This window comes from Episyrphus balteatus, chromosome 4 (genome assembly GCF_945859705.1).
Source record: "Episyrphus balteatus chromosome 4, idEpiBalt1.1, whole genome shotgun sequence".
In the NCBI taxonomy this organism is placed as follows: Eukaryota; Metazoa; Arthropoda; class Insecta; order Diptera; family Syrphidae; genus Episyrphus; species Episyrphus balteatus.
Genome location: NC_079137.1, coordinates 36,885,555 through 36,909,453, shown reverse-complemented (window position 1 = coordinate 36,909,453; position 23,899 = coordinate 36,885,555). Strand labels below are relative to the sequence as shown.

The window sequence follows — 23,899 nt, the reverse complement described above, 5'->3', positions numbered from 1 at the left end:
TAATAATATGATATTACAAAAAAATAAAATCAACAACTAAAAATTAAAATTAAACAAATAAATATAAAAATAAAATAAAATTTGATTCATTATTTTTTTGAGGAGATATCGAATTTACAGCTAGTATACGAAATCATAATTAAATATCGAGTGAAGTTGTTTTCAGAGTTCGTTTACTTTTGACTTTATGTGAAAAATTTTATTGATTGCAATTATTTATTCGTTTTATTTTCATTTAAATTTCGATTTAAATAAAAAATCAAATATACATCTCACTTCCAAACTAAAAATGTGCTGTGATTTTAAAATCGACTTAGTTATAGGTGAATTTGAAATACCTCAAAGCTTTTTAGTTTGAGGAAGTTTTGTGAATATTATGAAAGTTAGGACAGTCAGTACCAATATTAATTTTAATTGGAAGCAGAGTTTCTTTAGATACATATCTTGAGAGGTTTTTCTCCTGAAAGCTCCTGTTCTTTGAGTTGATTGTCAAATATTAAAAATTGCGCTGAAAAGAGAAGACATTTGTTCCACCGTTATTAGATTGACGTGAACTGCTCGAGAGACTTGGTGTTGGTATTTTAACTGATATTCCTAAAGCAAGATAAAAATATTTCGATTGCAAATATCAAAGCAACCAGACCCCGTAGAAACTTTTGAAAATGTATTTTATTAGGCAAGGGGTTAAGCTTGACTTTTTTTTTCGAGAAAATTCGGAAAAAAAAATGTAATTTTTATAACATAAAAGGATAGGCCTGTTTATTGTGAACACGTATCTGTAAACCAATACTTGTTTCGAGTATTTGATCCGAAAATACCAGCTTTCGAAGAAGAAAAAAAAAAAAATATTTCGATCGCCAATAATTCAGCAACCAGACCTCGAAGAAACTTTTGTGTTTGCAGTTATGAATAGATATTAAAAAGACCTTTCTTTTGATGAATTCGGAGAAAATTTTTGAAACTGTATTTTTTTTAGGCAAGGGGTTAACCTTGATTTTTTCTCGAAAATCCGAAAAAAAAAAATAAATTTGTAAATTTTTACAAAAAAATATAGGCTTGTTCATTGTGAACTCGTATCTGTAAACCAAAACTTGTTTCGAGACTTTGATCCGAAAATATCAGCTTAGAAGAAAACAAAATATTTCGATCGCCAATAATTCAGCAACCAGACCTCGAAGAAACTTTTGATTTCCAGTTATGAATAGAAATTAAAGAGACGTTTCTTTTGATGTCTCACTCGATGGATTCGGAGAGAATTTTTAAAAATTAATTTTTTTTAGGCAAGGGGTTAACCTTGATTTTTTCGCTAAGATCCGAAAAAAAAATAAATTTGTTATTTTCCTTACACTAAAAGACAGGCTTGTTCATTGTGAACTTGTATCTGTAAACCAAAACTTGTTTCGAGACTTTGATCCGAAAATATCAGCTTTCGAAGAAGAAAAAAAAAATATTTCGATCGCCAATAATTCAGTAACCTAACCAGACCTCGGAGAAACTTTTAGTTTGCAGTTATGAATAGATATTAAAAAGATCTTTCTTTTGATGTCTCACTCGATGAATTCGGAGAAAATTTTTGAAAATTTATTTTTTTAGGCAAGGGGTTAACCTTGATTTTTTCGAGAAAATCCGAAAAAAAATAAATTTGTAATTTTTTACAAAAAAAGATAGGCTTGTTCATTGTGAACTCGTATCTGTAAACCAAAACTTGTTTCGAGACTTTCATCAAAAAATATCAGCTTTAGAAAAAAAAAATATTTCGATCCCAAATATTTCAGCAACCGCTTCTGATTCTGGATTCTGATTTAAAAATCAGAAGAGAAATTCTCTTCTTTCCAGAAGAAGATTTGTTATCCAACGCCAATAAAACACTTTCAGAAGTATCCTGAAGCATTCCGGACGACCAATCGAAAACGAAATTATAAAACATCTCATACATCATACCGGTGGAAACACCATTTTAAATCTCCTACGCTTAATCTAGATTTACTGTCAGTGGAAGATTTGGTAATGCCCCATACCAACAGCCGTATTTATTAGATTTGCTTAGATTGGTTCTCAAAGGTTGTTTAGTTAAGCTTGATTAAATAATTAATTCGCCTTTAAGCAACGTTGCTTACATTTTTATTTATAATCGAATTTACACTGATGATTAACTAATCGATAGTTGTGTCAAAAAATGAAGGGGAATTGACTAATCTAGTACAAAATACTATTACATTTATGAAACATCACGTGGTTTTTGACAGCTTGAGGGTATGTAAACAAAAATTCTTAACCTTGACCATAGAGGAAGGAATACCTAGAGACGCGACTTCGGTTGGTTTTTTCTTCCACCCTACAAGCTGCAATGAGAGAAAAAACTCCACAGTGCTTATATGTGGTAGTTTTCCCGTGCATTTTAAATGGCACCAACACATTCAACTGTGGAGTTGAGCTCAAAACAATTAAAAACAATTTAAGTGCTCAGTAGGAAATAAATTCATAAAAAAATAATATAATAAATTCAAAACACGAACCTTTTTTTTTTATTTCTGTACATATTTATTGAAAGGTGGGTGTCTGGAGTGAGCTATTTGAGCTATTCAAGTTCATGTACAAACCAAAATCATGTTTAAATTCAAAATTTGTGAGGACATCTACTGGTGAAAGGAAGGTATTAAACGAATTGTACTCATTGTATATATATTTCTATAGTACTATCAATCCATGAAAATACTTTAGCGACATCTTTTGGTAGATCTGCACTTCAATTTTCTGCATAAGGTTCAAACATAAAATAAACTAGCGATCCCAGCGGTGGCGACGCAAAATAGAAAATTCTACTTCATGAAAGTACTATAAGAATATATATACAATGTTGTACTTTTCACACGTATTCACAGATAGGAAAACAAGAGAAAAATAAGAGAGATTATCTGAAATTAAATTTGCGGGTGTTTTAGGTAAGGGGGGTACGAGTCGGCTCTCTAGGTATTCCTTCCTCTATGACCTTGACTGCAAAAAAAAAAAACACATAAGGTCGTTGACGATGATTTTGCTTTCGTCGGGTTCCTTAATAAAATGCACAGAGCAAAGTCAGAGAGCATTGATTTTTTTTATTTCGTCGCCTGAGAATTGTTTTGTCGTATACGCCAATTTTGGAATTTTGGGAAATCGCATTTTAAGGTTTGAACTTTTATAAAAAAAAAACTGGCCGATAGATTTTTTTCAATTTTTAATTGAATATTTTGTGCGATATCTTCTTCATATTTATGTTGTCAAAATTGTCACATCTATTTTAGTTTTCAAATTATCAAGGTTTTTATCCAAAATCAGTTTGTCGTAAACGCCACCAAAATCAACTTTTTTTCCATCCCATACACGTACGACAAAGTAGGCGCACGTACGACATTCCAATACTAAAAAATAAATAAAAAAATTTTCACAGTTCGTTTTTATTTATTAATTAAACATTTAAAAAATAGTTTCTTATTACATAGAAGTAGTATTGGTTTGACTTAGAGGCTCAATTATTAAAATAAATAGATTAAAAATAAAGAAAAATCAAAAAATATGACCATAAACATAAAAAAAAATTTTAAAATGTCTTAACAAAAAATAAAAGTCATCCTATGGCTATGAAATATGAAAGAAATAAAATAAAAATAAACCAAGTTTGGTTTAATTAATAAATTAATATATGGTCATAAATAAAAGTAAATTAAATAAATATCAAACTAAAGAATTTATTCTAATTTTTTGATTTGAATAACGCTTCATAATATTCTTGGCCTGATTTAGGCATAATTATGAAAAGGCTTTTAATATCAATGATCTTATCCTTAGTTATCGAGTTAGATTTTTTAGTAATTTGAAGACATTGGCTGAACAAATTTACAGGAGTTGCTATGGTACACTTTTTGTATGTTTTAAATATTGATGAGCTTTTATATTCCACTTTTCTACCGCTCGCTTTATAAAATAGTGTAAAAGTATCATCAGTATCATCAATTTGCTAAACAAAAACGCAAATTTAGCAAAGAAAAATGGCGCCTTAAAAAAATAATTTTCGACCAGCAGGTGTTTTTTGCGAACGGGTGCAATAACAAAACTCACAGCAACCCTTTTTCGCTTCACGACAACGCGCGTGAACGAAGAGGCGCCACGGGATCCGCGCCTACGACTACAGTCGACTTGTTGATCTTGTGTGTTCGATACAAGATCAATAAGTATACAGCAATAAAACAGCAACCTTTTTTTCACTTTACTTCGTTGAAGACAGCGCGCGCGAACGAAGTGACAAGATCAATAAGTGTACATTGTACAACAATAAAACAATAAAACTGCGACCTTTTTTCACTTCGCTCAAGACAACGCGCTTGAACGAAGCGGCGCCCGCGACCGACGGTCGACTTCTTGATCTGGTGTTCGATAGAAGATCAACAAGTGTACATATTTATAAGCGGTACTTGCGACCGAGATCGACAGCGACAAAAATACTACAGCAACGAGCGACTTTACGAGGAAGCAAACATCATGACGTTTGAAAAGTATCTGCTGCAATCTGCAAAGAAACTTGTCGGAAGCATCGCCAACCACCCCAATCAGCTGATGAGAAGCATGAGAACCCAACAACGACATCCCGAACCCAGATACCTTAGTGCTTTGGATATTCTGGATGAGCACATAATCCCAACCGACAACGAGGAAGTAGTTTACTTTTACGCCGATACGCAATCGGCCTACTACCGCGGCTAAATGCCATACCACCCACCATTATCAATACCACAACTGGACAACCGGGACGGAACACCCCGAGGATAACCTAGTCAGCAGACTTGTAAAATTAAGCCTATTCATGTACTATATTTATGTATATATATTTTATCTTTTATCCATTGTATAAGGTAAGGCCCCATATGTGCCAACAAATTTTAATATCAATCAATGTATCTTATTAGAAATAAGTTAAGCTTAAGTCAATTGTATATAGTATGTTCAATAAAACAAAATTGAAATTGAATTGAAATGACTTGCGACCGAGGATGAGGTCAAGTATCTAGCGGCAGGAACAAACGACAAGAACCATGACAAAATTAAATACAACATTTGAGATGTCTCTCAGATGCACTTTTTTCTTCCTTGCACCTCTAGGAATAGTGCAAAACCTCAAGTAGCGCAAAGCTTAATGGAGCCCTTAGTTTTTAAATTCGTTGTTCTTATAGCACATGAAGTTCTTATTTTCAATAAATACTTTTCTAGTAGGTTTATTATATTTGTTTATATTCTATTTGGGTCATATACCTACATACATGTAAGACAAAACATGTTCCCTATCTGTTTTGTACGACGTACGACAAACCAATACTGAAGAAAAAAAAGCTGGAAAATACATAGAATTTTTGTAGTAAACGCCAAAAGTTGGCGCTTACGACAAACCAACGCTAATCCGATGCTTATTTTGTGGATATACGACAAAATGCACACTAATTATCTCAGTAACGGTAAACGATAGGACAAATCTGATAACAGAAATGAAAAGAGAACGTTCTAAAACCTATTACTACATATCCAGTTTAAAAAAGTGCATTTTGGCGTTTACGACAAAACAACTCTCGGGCGACGATTTGTATTATCATTTTAATTTTGTTTTTAACATTCTTTAATTTTAATTTTAAATTCAAATTCCTTTTAGGGAATAATTTCATACGCCTTCACCCCACACCCTAGATAAATTATTACCATGGTACTGAGCTCACGATCTTAGTAATAATTCATATCTGGTCAAATCAGTCTTAAAATGGCTCTAAGCAAGCTCTAAACCATAGAGGAAGGAATACCTAGAGACGCGACTTCGGTTGGTTTTTCTCTTCCACCCTACAAGCTGCAATGAGAGAAAAAACTCCACAGTGCTTATATGTGGTAGTTTTCCCGTGCATTTTAAATGGCACCAACACATTCAACTGTGGAGTTGAGCTCAAAACAATTAAAAACAATTTAAGTGCTCAGTAGGAAATAAATTCATAAAAAAATAATATAATAAATTCAAAACACGAACCTTTTTTTTTTATTTCTGTACATATTTATTGAAAGGTGGGTGTCTGGAGTGAGCTATTTGAGCTATTCAAGTTCATGTACAAACCAAAATCATGTTTAAATTCAAAATTTGTGAGGACATCTACTGGTGAAAGGAAGGTATTAAACGAATTGTACTCATTGTATATATATTTCTATAGTACTATCAATCCATGAAAATACTTTAGCGACATCTTTTGGTAGATCTGCACTTCAATTTTCTGCATAAGGTTCAAACATAAAATAAACTAGCGATCCCACCGGTGGCGACGCAAAACAGAAAATTCTACTTCATGAGAGTACTATAGGAATATATATACAATGTTGTACTTTTCACACGTATTCACAGATAGGAAAACAAGAGAAAAATAAGAGAGATTATCTGAAATTAAATTTGCGGGTGTTTTAGGTAAGGGGGGTACGAGTCGGCTCTCTAGGTATTCCTTCCTCTATGCTCTAAACGCGGTGAATGGCGTTTAAGTTAAGCAATCGTTAAACAACGTTTCTTAAATGTGTACATTTTTTATAAATACACATTTTGTACTTGAAAGCTATTTAGAGTTTGTTTAACGTTAAACAACATTTCGTCGCCTCAATAAAATATTTTTTTCTCTTTCATTCTGTGAAATCCGTTTTTCGATATCTGTCTTCGTTTCCGAGATAATCAGTATCATAAACAAAAAATACCAAGACTGGAAACTCGGCGGTCAACTGACGTTTGCCTACAAGATGCGAGGTGTGGTGAATGTCGTGAACCTATCGTTGTGTTCGTGTCAAATGTGTGGTGAATGTCGTGAATCTATAAATGTGTGCGTGTTAACGTCATTTACCAACGTGGTGGCTTGGGAAAGACGTACGAAAGTTTCCAGTCTTGGTATTTTTTGTTTATGATCAGTATGCATTTATCGTATGTGTAGGTTTACAAACATTTTCAGTATCTATTTGTCGTAAGTGCACTGAAAACGTGCACATACGACAAAAATTATCACATACTACAATTTTTTCATACAAAATCTGTGTTTTTCTTCGTTCGGTAAATAATTGTAGTATGTGCTATTTTTGCTACACATACGACAATATTTTACTGGAATTTCGGTAAACGTTTGTCGTATGTCCCATAAGGAAATACACAGACGAGTGTAATTTCAGTCGCAATCAAGATGTCGAGCAGGGCGGACGAGTCACCTGCGCCAAATTTATCGGAGGAGCTTTATGCATAATATGATAATGCATACTAAATGCTTAAAAAGTGGTTTTATGATTTGATTTTATTTAGCATGAGCAACGAAATATTGGATGATGAATTCCTCGATGTCGATCCATTAGGTTCGCCCAATGAGTGTTCGGAATCCAGTGACAAGGACTTTTCAGAAGACGATGAGGATAACGATCCCACGTACCAGTTAGAAAATCAAAATGAAAACTCGGCCATCCGAAATTTTTATGAAGCTGCACATGATATTGTTATGTCTATACTCCATCCACATCAACAAATAATCAACCCAACGATCGGAATCTACCATTCTAATTCTAAAAATTGTTCAAAAATAACATAAAAATGTTTTATTTTTTCTATGAATTAAATGTGATTTTAAGTTTTTTTCTGTTTAGACAAAAAAGTATAGGTATTTAAAGAACGGCCATTTCACAAGGAGAAGACACAAACATTGAATTTGTTTTCAGTCTATCTAGTTGAAGAAGCAACCTTTTTTCTTGAAACTTGGTTGGTGTTAAGGGCTCATAATAAAGTTGATGTTCTAGAAGTGTCACGAAAAACTAATTTAACGTAGCCAAATTATTCACAGATAAAGCGGTAACGGAGAAGACGCGTACAAATCTTCTCCGTTACCGTCTTTGTCTGTTAATAATTTATCTATTTTGAACTCGTTTTTCTTGAAACTTCTAGAACTTTATAATGTGCCCTTAAGACTTACCAAGTTTCAAGAAAAAAGATTGCTTCTTCAACGAGATAGACTGGATAATAAGCGTGAAAATGTCCTAAAAATGCGAATGGAATGGTCGACAATTAAAAGTTCATCTCATGAATTCTAAAAATTGTTGAAAAATAACATAAAAATATAATTTTTCCTGTGAATTAAATTTTATTTTAAGTTTTTTTCTTTTGTTTAAACAAAAAAAATATATTTTAAGAATTAAGAGTTAAGTTGTTCTACTTTAAAATAATAAATTAACGTAAACCGTTTTAAAAGAAAAAACCTTGTTCTATGTGTTTTTTTCGCATCGAACTTGATTTCTATTTTATGTCGTATGTCGTAAACAAGTGTAGGATTAAACTTTGTTTATTTTTTGTCGTATGTGTCATCAATTTGTCGTATGTGTTTCACTAACAAATTTTTTCTGTGAAAACGTTACATACGACAACGGCATATTGGCCAAAATTGACTATTATTTGTTTCTGGATTGGAATATTAGCCGTTTTTTATTATCACTTGATCCATATAGATCATTGATTAAAATGTATTACAACAACTACATGAGATCTTGCTTTTCATCAGGATCACGAATCGTGATCTTGCAAGATCTCATGTAGTTGTTGTAATACATTTTAATCAATGATCTATATCCATATAGATCATTGATTAAGTGATAATAAAAAACGGCTATTGAAATAATTCTAACGCAATTCAATAGGCAAATGTGTTCTGTATATACCATGATATTTTTAAAAAAATTCACCGTACAGTTTTCGAGAAAAAAATTCTGAACTTTGATTGCGTTTTCCCAAAAGTAGCCGAATGTAACATACGACATTATTTTATTGAGGCGACGATTTAAGATTCTTTTATAAATATGGCTGCAAATCTTCATTTATGTTGATTTCTATTTGCGATAGGGAGTCAGATTTGTGAATCTGATAACTAAAAGAGACGGCGAAGAGGGGAAGAAGTGGAAAAATCTCAGATTATATGATCTATTTGCGACTTTAGATTCCAAAAAATGGATTCGAGATTCAGATTTATGGATCTGGAATCACACATACAAGCACACGCATTTTCACACACACTCCTCTGTTTGACATTTGTCTGAACATTAATTGTTGTTTTATTTTTAAATGTTTTTTTCTTATATGTACACATTTGGTACACAATTACAAAACTAGATTTCATATTCTGTTTGCGAGGAAAAATTTGAAATTTTTACACGAAAATCTCAAAAGCAAATAGAAGATATGTCATTAAACAAATTTCTATGCTGAACTCGTTCATTTTAACCATCCGCTCACACACCCTTACGAATATAACGACCAAATCAGAGAAACACCGATAACCGACAAACCAGTCCAATTACGAATGTAAACACAAAAAAGAAAAACAATTAAACGTCATCGCATTCTTTCCAATTATCACATGTTCTCTCTACACACTGTCATTCGTATATACGTCATCCTTCAGCAGCATTTCACACATCGAAAAAGAAACCAAGAAACAACACACAAAAAAGAAAAAGCTCTTGCAATTAATTTTTTCTTTTCAATGAAAAATGAATTAAAAAAGAATAAATCCCATTTCTGTTCTGTGCTCTGCTCGTCTGTGCATTTATAAAACAAAAACAGTAGAAATTCAACTCGATAAGCATTCGGAACACATATTTAATACTCGTCAAGTAGGTAGAAACCTTTAGAATAGATAGAACTCTAGAGCTATTATAATATTGCCAGTAGACAAGGCCGTTCCATCTAAATCCATCGTCTGCTTTTTTTTGTTTTAATTTGTTTTTGAAAAAAAGAAATGCGTGCGGGCAGTTCCGAGAACCAAAAGCACCTTCAAGATTCAAAGTGAAAGTTTCCCAAAAAAAAATACAACTAAATTATTTTAATTACTTTCCTTTTGTTTGTTAAGAAAACGGGGGTAGAAAAATTTAAATAAATTTTTTGCAATGCAATGCGCTCAACCCACCGCAACCGTTGTCATTGCGGCCGGTAATGATGCCCATTCTGTCAATGGAAATGGCTCTTCTATAAAAATCGAACAAACTACGTCGGCCTCTTTGACCGACATCACATCATCAATCGATAATATTTATTACAAATCCTACCACGATCTAGAGAATCTCTGTTTGCAAAACGGTCTCCATTTCAAAGATGACCCATCAGAGCGAGGACAACGTCTCCATGCCGCTCTCTTGGCCTGGGTCGATTGGATTCATCTAGCCAAAGAGCTAGTGGGTAAAATACGCATATTCATGCATGAGTATGACTTTGACGAACACACTCCTGGCAATGGTTATCGAAGTTTCGTCACTGTCACTAGTGCCTGCATCGATTATGGACTGAAAATATTGCAGAACTTAACTGCAACTCGAAGTACGATGTTTTTTAGGAAGAAATTCTACATGAAAGAGGTGGAGTCATGTAGTCAGCTATTGCTGAGCCTTTGTACGTGCCTCAAATATTTATTAATACTCCGTGAATGGTCACCAGATGGTGATCTATTCGCTAAGGGCGAACATAGCGCCGAGGAGCTCTTTGAAATGGGTGACACTATCAATCAGTATTGTTTCTATGGCCGGTGTTTGGGATTTCAGTATACCGATTCGATTCGGGGTGTGTTGAGATTCATATCGATTAGTATGGCTGGTTTTTCTGAATCGTTTTACAGCGAAGATGCTGATGGGCCAATTGCCAAGACTACACGGTCTGTTTGGACTGGTAGCAAGTATTTTCTGAATCCAGAGCTAAGAGCTCGAAGGATAGTTAATATCTCTCAAAATGCCAATGTAGACTTTTGTAAGTCTTTTTGGTTTTTGGCTGAAAGTGAACTGATGCATAAAATTCCCAGTATTGTTGGGAGTTCAATAAAAGTTAATAAAATCATCGAAATTCCATCGGAGCCATTACAACTCCGTGTTGTTGCTAAACCGGAGGAAGATGAAGAATTCATCGATATACCAGTGCCTAAGAGTCATTTGGGACCAGGAACCGTATCGGTTCGTTTGTTGAGCTACAATCGTCGCCAAGGAATGATTGGTGAAGGTAATCGCTGGCGAAAACTTCTTCCACCTAGCAATAGTATTTTATTCCATTGTCATGGAGGAGGATTTGTTGCACAGAGTTCGAAATCTCACGAATTGTATTTACGTGATTGGGCTGTGAGTTTGAATACACCGATACTCTCGGTAGATTATAGTCTAGCTCCGGAAGCACCATTTCCAAGAGCTTTGGAAGAAGTCTTTTATGCCTATTGTTGGATGGTTAAAAATGCAGCTTCCCTTGGTACTACTGCGGAGAGAATAGTTTGTGCTGGAGATTCAGCTGGAGCAAATCTTTGCATTGGAGTTGCCCTCAAGTGCATTGAGTTTGGAATTCGAGCGCCTGATGGAATATTCCTCGCATATTCGCCGACATTGGTGAGTTTTGTACCAAGTCCGGCGAGATTGCTGTGTTTGATGGATCCTTTGCTTCCTTTTGGGTTTATGATGCGGTGTCTCCAAGCCTATGCCTCGCCAAGTAAACAAATAATCGATGAGAACAAAAAGAAAACACAAATCCTGAATAACATCACAAATGCATCAATGAACAACATCACTTACTATCTGGATAGTAATGTGAATCCTTATGCAAGTTCGCAAACAAGCCGGCGTACGTCATCGACCAAGAGTCCAGTTTCTTCGGTAGCTGAGAATTCCAACTGGGAGAATATAAAAGCTGGAGAGATTCGAGATGGAACTCCGATTAATGCAACGGCTTCGGGAACTGATGAGAGTAGTGACACTTTTGCTAGTGCATCGTATCACAGTCAGACAGTTGAACGAACTGATTTACTATCTCCAGAAGATAATAGTTCATGTGTGTCCTTTGAATCGGATTCACAACCAATTGTCCATATGCCACCTGCAACAACTAATGTGGAAAATGGAAAACCTTCACTTCTCACATCGGTGAATATCGAAAAATCTGATTCAGAACATTATATTGATCGTTTTGTTGACAAATACGTTGTCGATACGAATAGTGTTGAAGCTAAAGAGAATGGTTATCCTACGCTACTGAAAAGTTCAGCAAAAACTTCTTCTGAAGAAAATCTAATGATAGAAACTGGGAAAGAAGTTATGGCTGTGGAGAGTATACATGGAAGGCTGAATAATGCCGTTAACAGTATTTCATCGACTTTAAGCAAATACATCACATCCAGTGAAATTAAAACTGGACACAATAGACATCGCATACAAGACTTGAGAAATTTAGATGCATTGATTGCGAGAAGTCCAAGTGTGGAGTTTCAATTTGATGTGCCGAAAGATCCATTTTTGTCACCGTATTGGGCCAAGGATGATTGGTTGGCTAAGTTTCCAGCTACAAAGATTTTGGTGAGTTTTTTTTAAATATTATTTCTTTTTTATAAATCACTTTTAAATTTAAATATTCAAATTAAGTTGTTCAGTAATATTGTCGTGATCGAGAATGATATCATTTTTTATACAGATGAATAGATATATTTTTAGATATCGGAGATAAAACTGTAGTTTCCTTTTGATTCTTAACTAAAAAAAAATATTTTAAATGAAAAGTGATTTTTTTCTAATTTAATTGTATTGAGCTTAGTCACATGTCATTTTATGAATCGTCTCAATTATCTAAAACGAATTATGTTACGAATTAATACAATTTTTTCTAAATAGCTCCTCTTCCTCCCAAATTTAAATTAATCATTTCATATTACGTTTCTGAAGTGAAAAAAATAACACATAGTTCAGTCAATTGGGAAAAAATCTTGTGAGGTTTTCGTTTTTCAGTACTCAACTTAATGATCGAAATAAGTCTGTATGTCGTGAAAGAAAAAAGTTACAGTGGTTTCACTTCTTGTGAGACCACTTTGTATGTCTTTTTCATACTTTCAGTGATGCTACCTTTGTAATCGATTTATGTTTTGAATGAACAACAACTTTCGCGTGTTAGTTAAGTTATTTTCTTTCAAAAAAGATGATAGATTTCCAATTTTTATATATGTATGTTGTTTATCTATTTAAATTTTTCGTTTGGAATTTTAAATCGGGTAGTTCCGGACAGTTTTAAGAATTACCAAACGAAAATGCTTTAAGTCTAACTGGGACAGAAAAACTATCCCTGAATTAAAAAAAAAATCATAGAAAAAACAAATCCTTAAATAAAACTTAGCTTCAAACAAAAAGAAATTTCACGTTAAAAAGAAATTGAAGCTTCTTGTTCTGAAAGAATACTTCAAGCAAAGAAAGAGAAACTGGCGTGGAACAATTTAGCTGTTATTATAGAAAATATTGTCAACAGCTAAAATAAAAAAAAGCATATTTGAGATCGATTTTTCTCAAAAGAGTATATTATTCTTAAATCGGCCATTCCAAAGTAACGGAGAAGACATATGGACGTTGTTTCCAGTTTATCTCGTTTAAGAAGCAATCTTTTTTCTTGGAACGTCTTAATGGCTCATGATAAAGTTGATGTTCTAAAAGTTTCACGAAAAACTAATTAAACGTAGCCAAATCATTGACAGATAAAGCAGTAATGGTGAAGACGCGTACAATTCTTTTCCCTTACCGTCTTTGTCTGTTAATTTAGCTATTTTGAATAAGTTTTTCTTGAAACTTCTAGAACTTCGACTTTATCATGTTTTAAGAAAAAATATTGCTTCTTCAACGAAATAAACTGAATAATAAGCGTGAAAATGTCTTAAAAATGCAAATGGAATGGCCGAAATATACAAATAATAAAACAATTATTTTTTTAAAAATCAATATTTTTATTATCTATGTATTTACTTATTTAATTCAAAACTTATTTTAAAAATTTGTAAATCGGTATTTTCTAGTATAAAATTTCAAAAATGCAAACAAAAAACTATCAAATATTTATTTAGAACTTTTTTGCGAAAATCCTAAACCCGGTGAAAAACTGTGTTTTCTGAGTTTCTTACTTTTGTTAGTATGTGAATATCTTTTTAAGAAAACCGAACTATCAAAATAAGCTATCAATTACATCCTTTATCGTCTCTGTAAAATAAGTTGTACTTTTTCAATAAAACAGCATTTAAAAAATTAAGTTATCAGAATCAATAGAAATTTTCATACTTCGTACGGTTTCGGGCTAAATCACGTCCGGTGTCAATAAAATAACATGCCAGACTTATAAATTCGGTATAAAAATGTACCTTAAAAAAATGCGTTATCAGAACAAGAAGACAATTGGTCAGCTAAAATCCGAAATATTTGCCACATTTTTTTTACTTCATAAAACATCACCCTTCCGGTCTAGACATTTTATTTTAAATCAAAAAAATGATTATTTTGCTCGAATAAAATTTCAAACAACCTCTTATTACAGCACATTTATGTAAGATTTTAAAGACACACTCTAATCTTAACGTTTATCAAAACAAATTCGTCCCATTTGTTTTAAATGTTCTTATATCATATCGCAAACAAAATGAATATTTCCAGTTTTGATTGAAAATTGTATATATGTTGTACATACATAATAATAAAATTAAATTGTTGGGTTTGATTCAGCAACTCCTGATATACATGTCTTGTAGGAAACTTCTGATTTTGAGCCCTAATATTTCTAGAATATCAATTTTATCAGTCAACATGAACAATACTGACCTACATTTGACTAACTTGCGAAAAGTCGGGAAATGGAATATTTCACGGTTAAACACATTTTTATAATTTCGCTCTTATTTATTTTGTATGCCCCAATTCGCGTTTTTTTCTGATAAGTGTTTCTAATGTTAACATAGCAATTTTACGATAGGCTTTGTTAAATTGGTCTCTCGCTAATGCATTGAAAAAATGCTTGCAGAAGAAAATGGTTTATTTCTTTTACGCTTAAAAAGATATTAAAAAGTTAATACATATACATATGTACTTATTTTTTAGGATTGGAATAAAGTCATAGGCTTTAACACATAATGAACCAGGGTAGATATCTTTCAACTTGATTTCTCTTATTTTCAAACTTACTATCAAACAAGCATTATAAAACACGAAGAGTTGTTTACATGGCCCTCAACTTGAATCACAATATTTAACAACATAGAAAGGTCATGTGCTTTTTAGTATCAAAAGGTTTCAATGTAGAAATGTTTGCATTATAATATTTTGTTTATATTTATCTTTCTATTATATTATACTATTTCTTTTTTTTTTAAAGTTACCTACGTGGGTTCACAATGTTAAAATATAAACAAACTTGACTTTGACATTGCAGACTGACCTCATAACCGATTATCAGAAAACAAAAAACCGCTGCAAATGCAGATTTGCCAAACGATTAACCATCTAAATTTATATTTACGTTATGTTGTATAATAAAAATCAAAAATCCATTTAATGCTCAATTGCTTTTTTGATAAAGCCGCAAATTTCCAGATTTTGCTGAGGTATGCATGCACTTCAGTTTGATGGTCACTGTCGCTAAACGATAAATCATTTTTAATTTTTTTTTTGTTTTGTTTTGTTCCTTTTTTTAATTTTTTTGTTTTGTTTATTTAACCAACGATTTTCGATGATGCATAAACCAAGGTCGAATTTAAATACCTGTTGGAATAATTGGGTAATTTGGAAAGTTTATTTTTTAACCAGAAAAAAGATAAAATAAAAATTAAAAAGGAATTATTTATATTATTTCCGATTTATTTCAATAATTTTTGCATGACTACGAGATCACATTATCGATATAGTTTTTATAGTTTAAAAACTAATTTTATGAATTTTGATAAGATTAAAAAACGTCTGCAATGGTTTACTTATTTTCGTTCTATCACATCACAGTTCAAAGTTTGACAATAACTCAGACCGATAGAAATACAAAATTATTAAAACCACGAGGATTGAATGTATACTATGTAGGTACATAAATTGGCAAAAGTAATCAAAACAGTACTTTTTTTTTGTTTCTGTTTATAGTTTTAAATTTAAATGCCCTTTGGTTTTTATTCGAGTGATTGTGGTAAATTTACTGACGTAAACTGACCTCAGTCATTATGGCAATATTTATATCAGACAATCTATGTAGACTAAGCACAAAGAATCTAATTATATATTTGAATATTCATACCTCTTGGGTGCATTTTTGTCCTCTAAAAAAAAAGAAAACAGAACAAAACAAAATATAAAAATTCGAAACAATAAAATGAAGAGGTATTGACTCATTAATGAATCGGAATCGCTAGACGACTTGTTTTTTGATTAAATTTGCACAAAATGTGCATTACGTAAAGTATAGCAGCAGATAAGAATTTTGCTTGAAAGCTACGTTAAAGTACATATGTAATCCAAATCCCCCACGTGAATATTATCAAATCTCGAGATTAAACTAAGTAAGTCAAACAACTTTGGTAATAGTAATCTTTGCATTTGAAAAAAAAAAAAAATTGATTGAAAGTTTGTTAGCTTTTTGAAAAATTGATGAAATGGGCAGTATTAACTTAAAACAACTTGTAATTAACATATAAAAGTTCAACAACTACTGATGATTTTTTAAGAAAATTCACACAACATTTAAGTGTAAATATTTCCCTATAAAATAAATTTAAAAAAAAAGTCAAACAAATAGTGTAAGGTTAAAAAATGAAAATAGAATTGTTTTGTTCAAATAACAAATAAACGAACAAAATATTTGTTATTTACACAAAAGCATTCTATTTTAATTTATTTCTTACACAGAACACTTTTTGTTCGACTGTGAATTTTTATATGTTTTTGATCTAAGCTTTAGTTTGTTTATCTTCTATGGAAACTGCATAAGCAGAAAAAGTCTTAAAAAATAAATGAGCCTAGTTAAAATAGTCATTGGTATTTATCAAGGCCTTATCGAGAAGATCCTTAGCTACTAGGTATCAAAAGTGGAAATATCTTGGGCTGCTATATTGAAAAGCTGTAGGTGATGATGGACCTTATAAGTTACTTCCAAAGTAGCAGCTAAGTCTCCTGGATGATGGTAACGACGAAATTAAGCTTTCTTCAAAACGGCTGCTAGTTGAAGCGGAGCAACTAGTTGAATTTGATTCCCATATTTATTTGACATCAGTTTTGGTTTAAAGATGCACTCCATCAGAAAGGGTGATTGTAATGCTTCTGCAATGCTAAGCTGGTCGTCTGAGGCATATTAGTTCCGAATTGGTCGAGTTTATTTTGAAGCTCCAAAGCTGGTAGAACTCAAACAGGTGTGACCGGGTTATATGCACCTGGGAACACATTCTTATGGGCGCTTTCACGCGAACAAACCGTCTTCGAGGTTCCTCCTAAATTTGCCTCGCTGTAGGCTGCCGAGTACTATGTATATGTTTTGCCAAAATCCGTTAATTGGACAGGTTACCCGGTCTCCGGCTGCTTGTGAAATCCAAGAACTTATTGTACACTACTGAAAAATTATAAAGAACCAAAAAACAAAAATTCTAGATTTTTAACGATCGACGTTTCAAAAAATTGATATAATGTATTGGAAATGTAAAAAATAATTTAAGATTAATGTCTTAGATTTTAAGACGAAACAAATTTTCCAAAATAAAAAAAGACTTTTACAATAAGTTAAAACATTAGATTAGAGAGTATGGCTGCATATGTTGTAAAAAAAATCCATAAGTTAGCAAAAAAGAACTTATGAAGGGGTGTTTGTATTTGTACTAACAAATTTCGTAGAAATCGCTTACATAAGTAACATACATTGAATAAACTTACGTATTTAATCCCTTGAGTAATACAAACATATGGAAAAATGGAATTGATATATAGAGAGTACCTACATTTTTTGTATAAATATTTATATAATATTACATTTTGTTCTGCAAAAACTCCAGACTCACACCTACGTTTTGCTATTTTTATATTAATTCATTCATAAAAGTTATCACATTTGAGTTGCATATGCATCAATTAAAAAGCTTTATAGTTGAGTATTTATTTACTTTTCATTGATGGAAGGAAACGACAAACCCAGCAAAAGTATATCTTGTCACTGTCGAGAATTATGATGAAATATCTGAATGTACGTACCATTATTTCCTTTAAAATGCTTAAATCAATAAGTTTTTGTCACTAGCACTATTATACATTAGGGTAATTTTTATTTTAGATTTTTCTGAAATCTTATAACGTAAACATCGTAAAGCTGTCGTTTAAACTCAATCTAAAAAAAACGGTAGTTTAACGCTAAAACATTAGAAGCACCCTAATATATATCAAAGTATATTTTATAGGTACAATGCATATATGAATAATATAGAACAAATGATTTTTTTCTCAACTTCTTAATGGATTTAAAGGAAATATAACAGTTGCAAATAAAGTTTTGGACCGGAAAGACTATTTAACAGTCAAGATAATTGTCAACAATTTGAAATATTTTAGGTGACCTTAGAAAGGTGATTTAAATTTAGTTTATTTGCCAACATGGATGACTGTTTTCAATCCTTCTAAAGCTCTGTTTTTCTACATAAAAATCATTTTATATGAATTACAAAAGCAATTACAAGAGCCGTTTTAAAGAAAATTGTAAACTGAGTTACATGAAAGGGTATCCGTTTTATCTGGGTCGCATGAACTTGCCCTTAGAGTTCAAGTTGCTTAAATTTTCAAGACTTTTTGTATAGAAATTTGATTAGTGTACATGAAAAAAATACATAAAATTCGTTTTTAAATGAAAAACAGTATCATAAATCAAATTAAGCTTCAAAACAGGTAGCTATGCAATTTAAATTCTTTTATTTAGATGTATTTTTGGAGATAATAATTTCAAAATCGTTGAAGCCGTTTCTTTAAATATTTTTTTTTATGTCGGCTCTTCCTACTCCAATGTAGTACATTATACTAAATATCGTATTATGCCATTACTTCTGCAAACTAAATTAATTCTGCAACTCAATAAAAAACGCTTTATATTAAAAAATTAAGTGTATTCGGAACCGCGAATAAAGTTCCGTCAGATTGGCCAAATTGCACAAAAATATTTGAAAATAGATCGGAAACTTTTCAAGCCAACTTTATAACTTCACAAAGATAGTTACTTCTATTTAAATGATCCGCTTAAACCTCCAATGTTTAAACCATTAAGCTCAACTATGGTACTTCAAAGTAGTTATTTGCCGCTTCGTTGTCGACAGCTTTCAATTTATATGATTTCATCAAAATAACATGACTTGCCAACGTGATGTACCAGAAATCCATTCAGTTACCTTTATGGAAAAAATAATGTGAATGGTTAAGATGTATACATAGTTGCATCATCCAAATACAGTATAACCTCATTATTTCGGAAAGCAAAGTTAAGGTTGAATGTCCGGTTTTTTTTGAGACAAGTATTAAAAAAAAAAACAGTCTGAAGGGACCTTTGCACCACAATTTTAAACTTCATAATTTATATGATATTAAAATTGTTTTAAGTCAAATCTCAAAAAAATTAAATTAATTTCTACATACTTTGTTAGAATTTATAATGAGAAACTTCCATACAAACACGTTGTCTTTGTTTATTTTTGAAAAAGTAGCCAAGCAATAACGAAGCTTAATCAGTCATCCGGATGAAGGAGACTGTACTATTAGTAAGAAACCATCCATTTGAATAAACATGTGAATTGGAATCTTTTCTTGAAGTTTAGCACATTGTGGCCATGAGTCATTGTGCAAATCTTACATCCAAACATCTATAGGTACTCATTTATATGTAAATATTTATTTTAACACGAAGTTTGTATGTTATTGCTTTTTCATATGAAAATAAATAAATAAATGAAAACCAATTTGAAACGAAACATGCATAACTGAAGCCAAGTAATTGTTTTGAATTCCAATACAATTTTAAAGATTAAGGAGGTGACTTTATAAGCATAATTTAATGGATTAAATTATTTTAAACCAAGACATCATTTCAAGTTGAAACCTTATTTAGTTTCTATTTGATTTTATAATGGAAGATAAACATTATTCAGCATGAAAAACTATTATTCTATTGTACTTGACTTGAAACCACATGGCTGTAGCTTAACTTCTAAGGTCTTAGAAATATTACAAAGCTCTTTGAATAAAAAAAATTCTATCTCAGTAATTGTGTTGATTTTTTTTTGTGCAAAAGAATATTATCTTGATTTTTTTTTGGAATTGTATACATAAACTCACACCAAAGCTTAACTTGTTGTTTATTCTTGACTTGCTTTGGGGAAGTTATTTTTTTTTCTTTTTTTTATTAAATTAAATATAATATACATAATGTTAGTTTATAACATTAATGTGCTATTAAATTAAAATCAGATATCTGAAATTAACCTCGAATTTATTACAACAAAAAAATGAAACCCTCCATGATTTGAATCGTTTGTTAAGCCATGCAATGTTACGTCTGTTGAAGTAGATGATATTATGCAAGATTAAAATAATTATAACTCTGGGGACTTACATGTCAAGAAAATGTGTATAGGAATTAATTATCGTAAATAGTGCACTATGGTTGCTTGTTAAATAATTTTAATGATTGAAAATAATTATGGACCATGAAATAAGTATTTTCAATTTGTATTTATTTTGAAGTTTGTTATCATGCATTGTCCTTAATTTATCCGTTTTGATAAGTAAACTTCCCAGTTGAACACTATAATCAGTTTATAGTCCAGTAACGTTGTCGATTTTGTAGCAGAACACCGTGCTCCAAATCCGGTAGTTCTGATTTATAGCTATGGTAGTTTTAAAATTAAAGCTGTTAAAAAAACCTGTTCATGTTTTTTGTACAGCGTAGACATTAAAGGAAAGGGGGTTTTTAAACTCTATGCAAAAATGAAATCCAAAAAATTCTTTAAGATTTAGTTCCTGAGTTATTTGCAATGAAATATTTATTTTTTTCTTACCTCTTGAAATAGATAACTTGCGATGAAAGTCTTTAAGGCCCATTTGCTCATACTAGTCATAAATTCTCATCTTAGCTAGGTCGAACATAACTCTTGTGTTTTACTTAGTTTATTCTAAGTTGCTAAAAAATATTTATGTTTAACCTAGCAATGATTTACTTTCATGATATAAATCGCTGAGAACTTCAAATTCAAAAGTCAAATCAATAGAAACGTCAAATAATTTAAATAGATTTTGAGCAATTTAGCAATTAATATACAGCAATATCGTTAAATTTTCAAGTTTGTATCTTTATCTTGCGGAATAAAAGTGTAAAAAAGTATATTTGAGCCAAAAATAAGTGTTAATTGGTTAAACAAAAATTATTCGTGTGTGTGTGTAAATGTGCTGGTGTGTCAAAATTAGTCAATGAAATATGACAGCAAAATAGTGCCTCATACAAAAAACTGTGGTGTAAATTGTACCATCTGTGGATGGTTTAAGTTAATGAATGTAAGTTTATTTTTATTAAATTGATAATAATTCGTGTCCTTTGTACTACCGACATCAATTTTTGAGCGACATTCTTGCTTTTTTCATAAAATAAAAGTGCCTAGGTAGAACATAACAGCTTAAGTTCTACTATTTCTTCCCCCTAAGTTATGTTAAACTTAGAGGAATTTATGACACAGTTTGAAGTTCGTGCAAACCGTAATGTAGAACTTAAGGGTTTATGTTTCACATAAATATTTAAGACTCGTTTCAGCAAATGGGCCTAAGTAAGTTTTGAATAAAGATATGAGTTCATAGTGAACATGCCTAGGCATTTAGGTACAAAAATTACAATTCTGTTTTTTTTTTTTTTTCATTTTCGAAAGTCTCGAAACAAGTTTTTGTTTACAGATATGTATAAGATAGTGGAAAACAGGTCTATGCATTTAGATAAAAAATAAAATGTTTTTTTTTTTTTTGATTTTCTAGATTTCAAGGTTAACCCCTTACCGAAAAAATTGCATTTTAAAATATTTCCTATAAATTCATCAAGTGAGACATCAAAAGAAAGGTCTCTTTAATCTCTATTCATATTTGAAAACCAAACATTTCTCTAGGGCTTGGTTCCTGAGTTATTTGGAATGAAATATTTGTTTTATATATATATATTTGTTTTTTCTTACCTTTTGATTTTATTAATAACATCTTATAAATATAGGATGTTATTAATAACCGAATTTATATAGTAAATAATTTTCTACTATAAATTAATTAAAACTATTTATTTGAACATAAAATTAAAAATTGCTAACCGAGCTGACGTCAAAGTCATAGATTTTAAATTCATTGTTTTTGTTAACTATGCTAAGAAAAGTAGAATAAAAATGAATTAGTTACTTACATACTTACTTACTCTTACCTTTTGATAACTTCTGATCAAAGTCTTGAAATACGTTTTAGTTTAAAGATGTGAGTTCACAGTTAACAAACCTATGCCAACCATATCTAAACAAGTCTCTCATCTTTTTTTATCCTTATAACCCAAAATCTGTGCCTACTTATCTCTTAAACTTCTCTTATCTTTTCGTAACTTAAAATTTATAACACTTCTTATTCAATTAAAAAAAAACAAGCTCTTTTACAAAAATTCTTTTTTTCGTAATTTTTTTTTTGCAGACACTAGATATGGATCCATGCCTTGATGACTGTGTTATGTTTGCCAAAAAACTCAAAAGCCTAGGCAGGCCAATTTCTTTGGATATCCTTAAGGGTCTTCCTCATGGTTTCTTAAATTTTACAATGGTAACTATTTTCAAATATTCACAACTTTATACAAATTGGTAATATTTTTTCATTTTCTAATTTCGTTCTAGCTCTCTGGTGAAGCAATGGATGGCTCAAAACATTGCATTAAATGCATAAAAGAATTATTAAATGACACATAAATTTGCATGAGGCGTATTGTGATTTATATAATATACAAATATGTTTGTTTAATTTTTATCGTTGGCTTAAGTATTTAAAATGAGCAGCTTGCACCGCTTTTATGTTTTTGTTTTTATTTAATTTAATTTTATTTATCATTTAAGCAACACTATATAGCTTATGTAAATGCACGAATAATAATTGCATTTTATTATAAAACATTTGTAATGAATACATTACTGCAGCTATTTTTTTTTTTTTTTTAATTCTATGTAATATTTTATTTATACCATTATAATGGATCGATTTTAAATTTTACTCATATTATAATTAAGCTTATTGTACCAAGACACCACATTCGATATACAATTTAGCATAACATTTATATTTATAACGATGTATAATTATTATAATGTAGATTAGGTGGGTTTTACACAATTTAATTGGGTGATATACATTTATCTACATAAAAAAAATAATGCTATTTATTAAAAAAAAAGAACAAAAAATAATAATAAAGAAACCATTTACTTTTATTGAAATATGTTTTATGATTTAATTTGAAGAGTTTTTTTTTTCTGTAGCCCGATCATGACGGGCAGGTACTTCGTTTGAAATTGGTTTGAGCCAGTAGTCCAGCTAAGATTTTCAAATTGCCAAAACTAATACAAAATTAAGGCAGAACGAAATGAGCTAGTCGCAAAAAGAATAACTTTCGTTTCATAACTTATATACTGCCCATAATCTCGTAAAGGCCCTAACTACACTTTTCTTACTTCTGAGTTATAGAGGGAAACACGCAATTTGCATATAAAAATGAAAAAAAATCAAAAGTACATTTTGAATTTTCTGACTTATTTGAAGACCTAGGCTAAAAAAAAAAATGAGGATAAATCAGAGACAATGCCCTAACTCCAAAATCGAAAATTTTGTAGTTAGGGCCTTTACGAGATTATGGGCAGTATAGAACGTCTTATAAACTAAATTTATAGAAGAAAAAGTTTTAAAGGCCAAGGCCCTCATGGAAAGCTAAAAGGCTAAGTTATAATGGGGAAACTTTAAATTTATCATTTATTCAAATTTAAAATTAAATAAAAGGTCGTGTGCCATTCTGGGAAAA

At 31.1% G+C, this 23,899-nt stretch overlaps 1 protein-coding gene across 1 annotated transcript; it reads left to right on the top strand.

Annotated features, from left to right (window-relative positions):
- Positions 1-9,472: 9,472 nt before the first annotated feature.
- On the top strand, positions 9,473-23,225 carry LOC129918524 (hormone-sensitive lipase). The gene is made up of 3 exons (XM_055999119.1): positions 9,473-12,381; positions 22,531-22,656; positions 22,728-23,225. Exons 1-3 carry the CDS (start codon positions 9,952-9,954, stop codon positions 22,797-22,799), a joined length of 2,628 nt encoding a protein of 875 aa, XP_055855094.1. The 5' UTR covers positions 9,473-9,951; the 3' UTR covers positions 22,800-23,225.
- The last annotated feature ends 674 nt before the right edge of the window (positions 23,226-23,899 follow it).

What these genes read in the sequence shown, in the direction of transcription:
- LOC129918524 (XM_055999119.1), top strand. Translation starts at nt 9,952, where the DNA reads ATGCAATGCGCTCAACCCACCGCAACCGTTGTCATTGCGGCCGGTAAT. An exon ending in TTCCAGCTACAAAGATTTTG is followed by an intron (nt 12,382 to 22,530) that starts GTGAGTTTTTTT and finishes TTTTTTTTGCAG; the next exon opens with ACACTAGATATGGATCCATG. An exon ending in GTTTCTTAAATTTTACAATG is followed by an intron (nt 22,657 to 22,727) that starts GTAACTATTTTC and finishes ATTTCGTTCTAG; the next exon opens with CTCTCTGGTGAAGCAATGGA.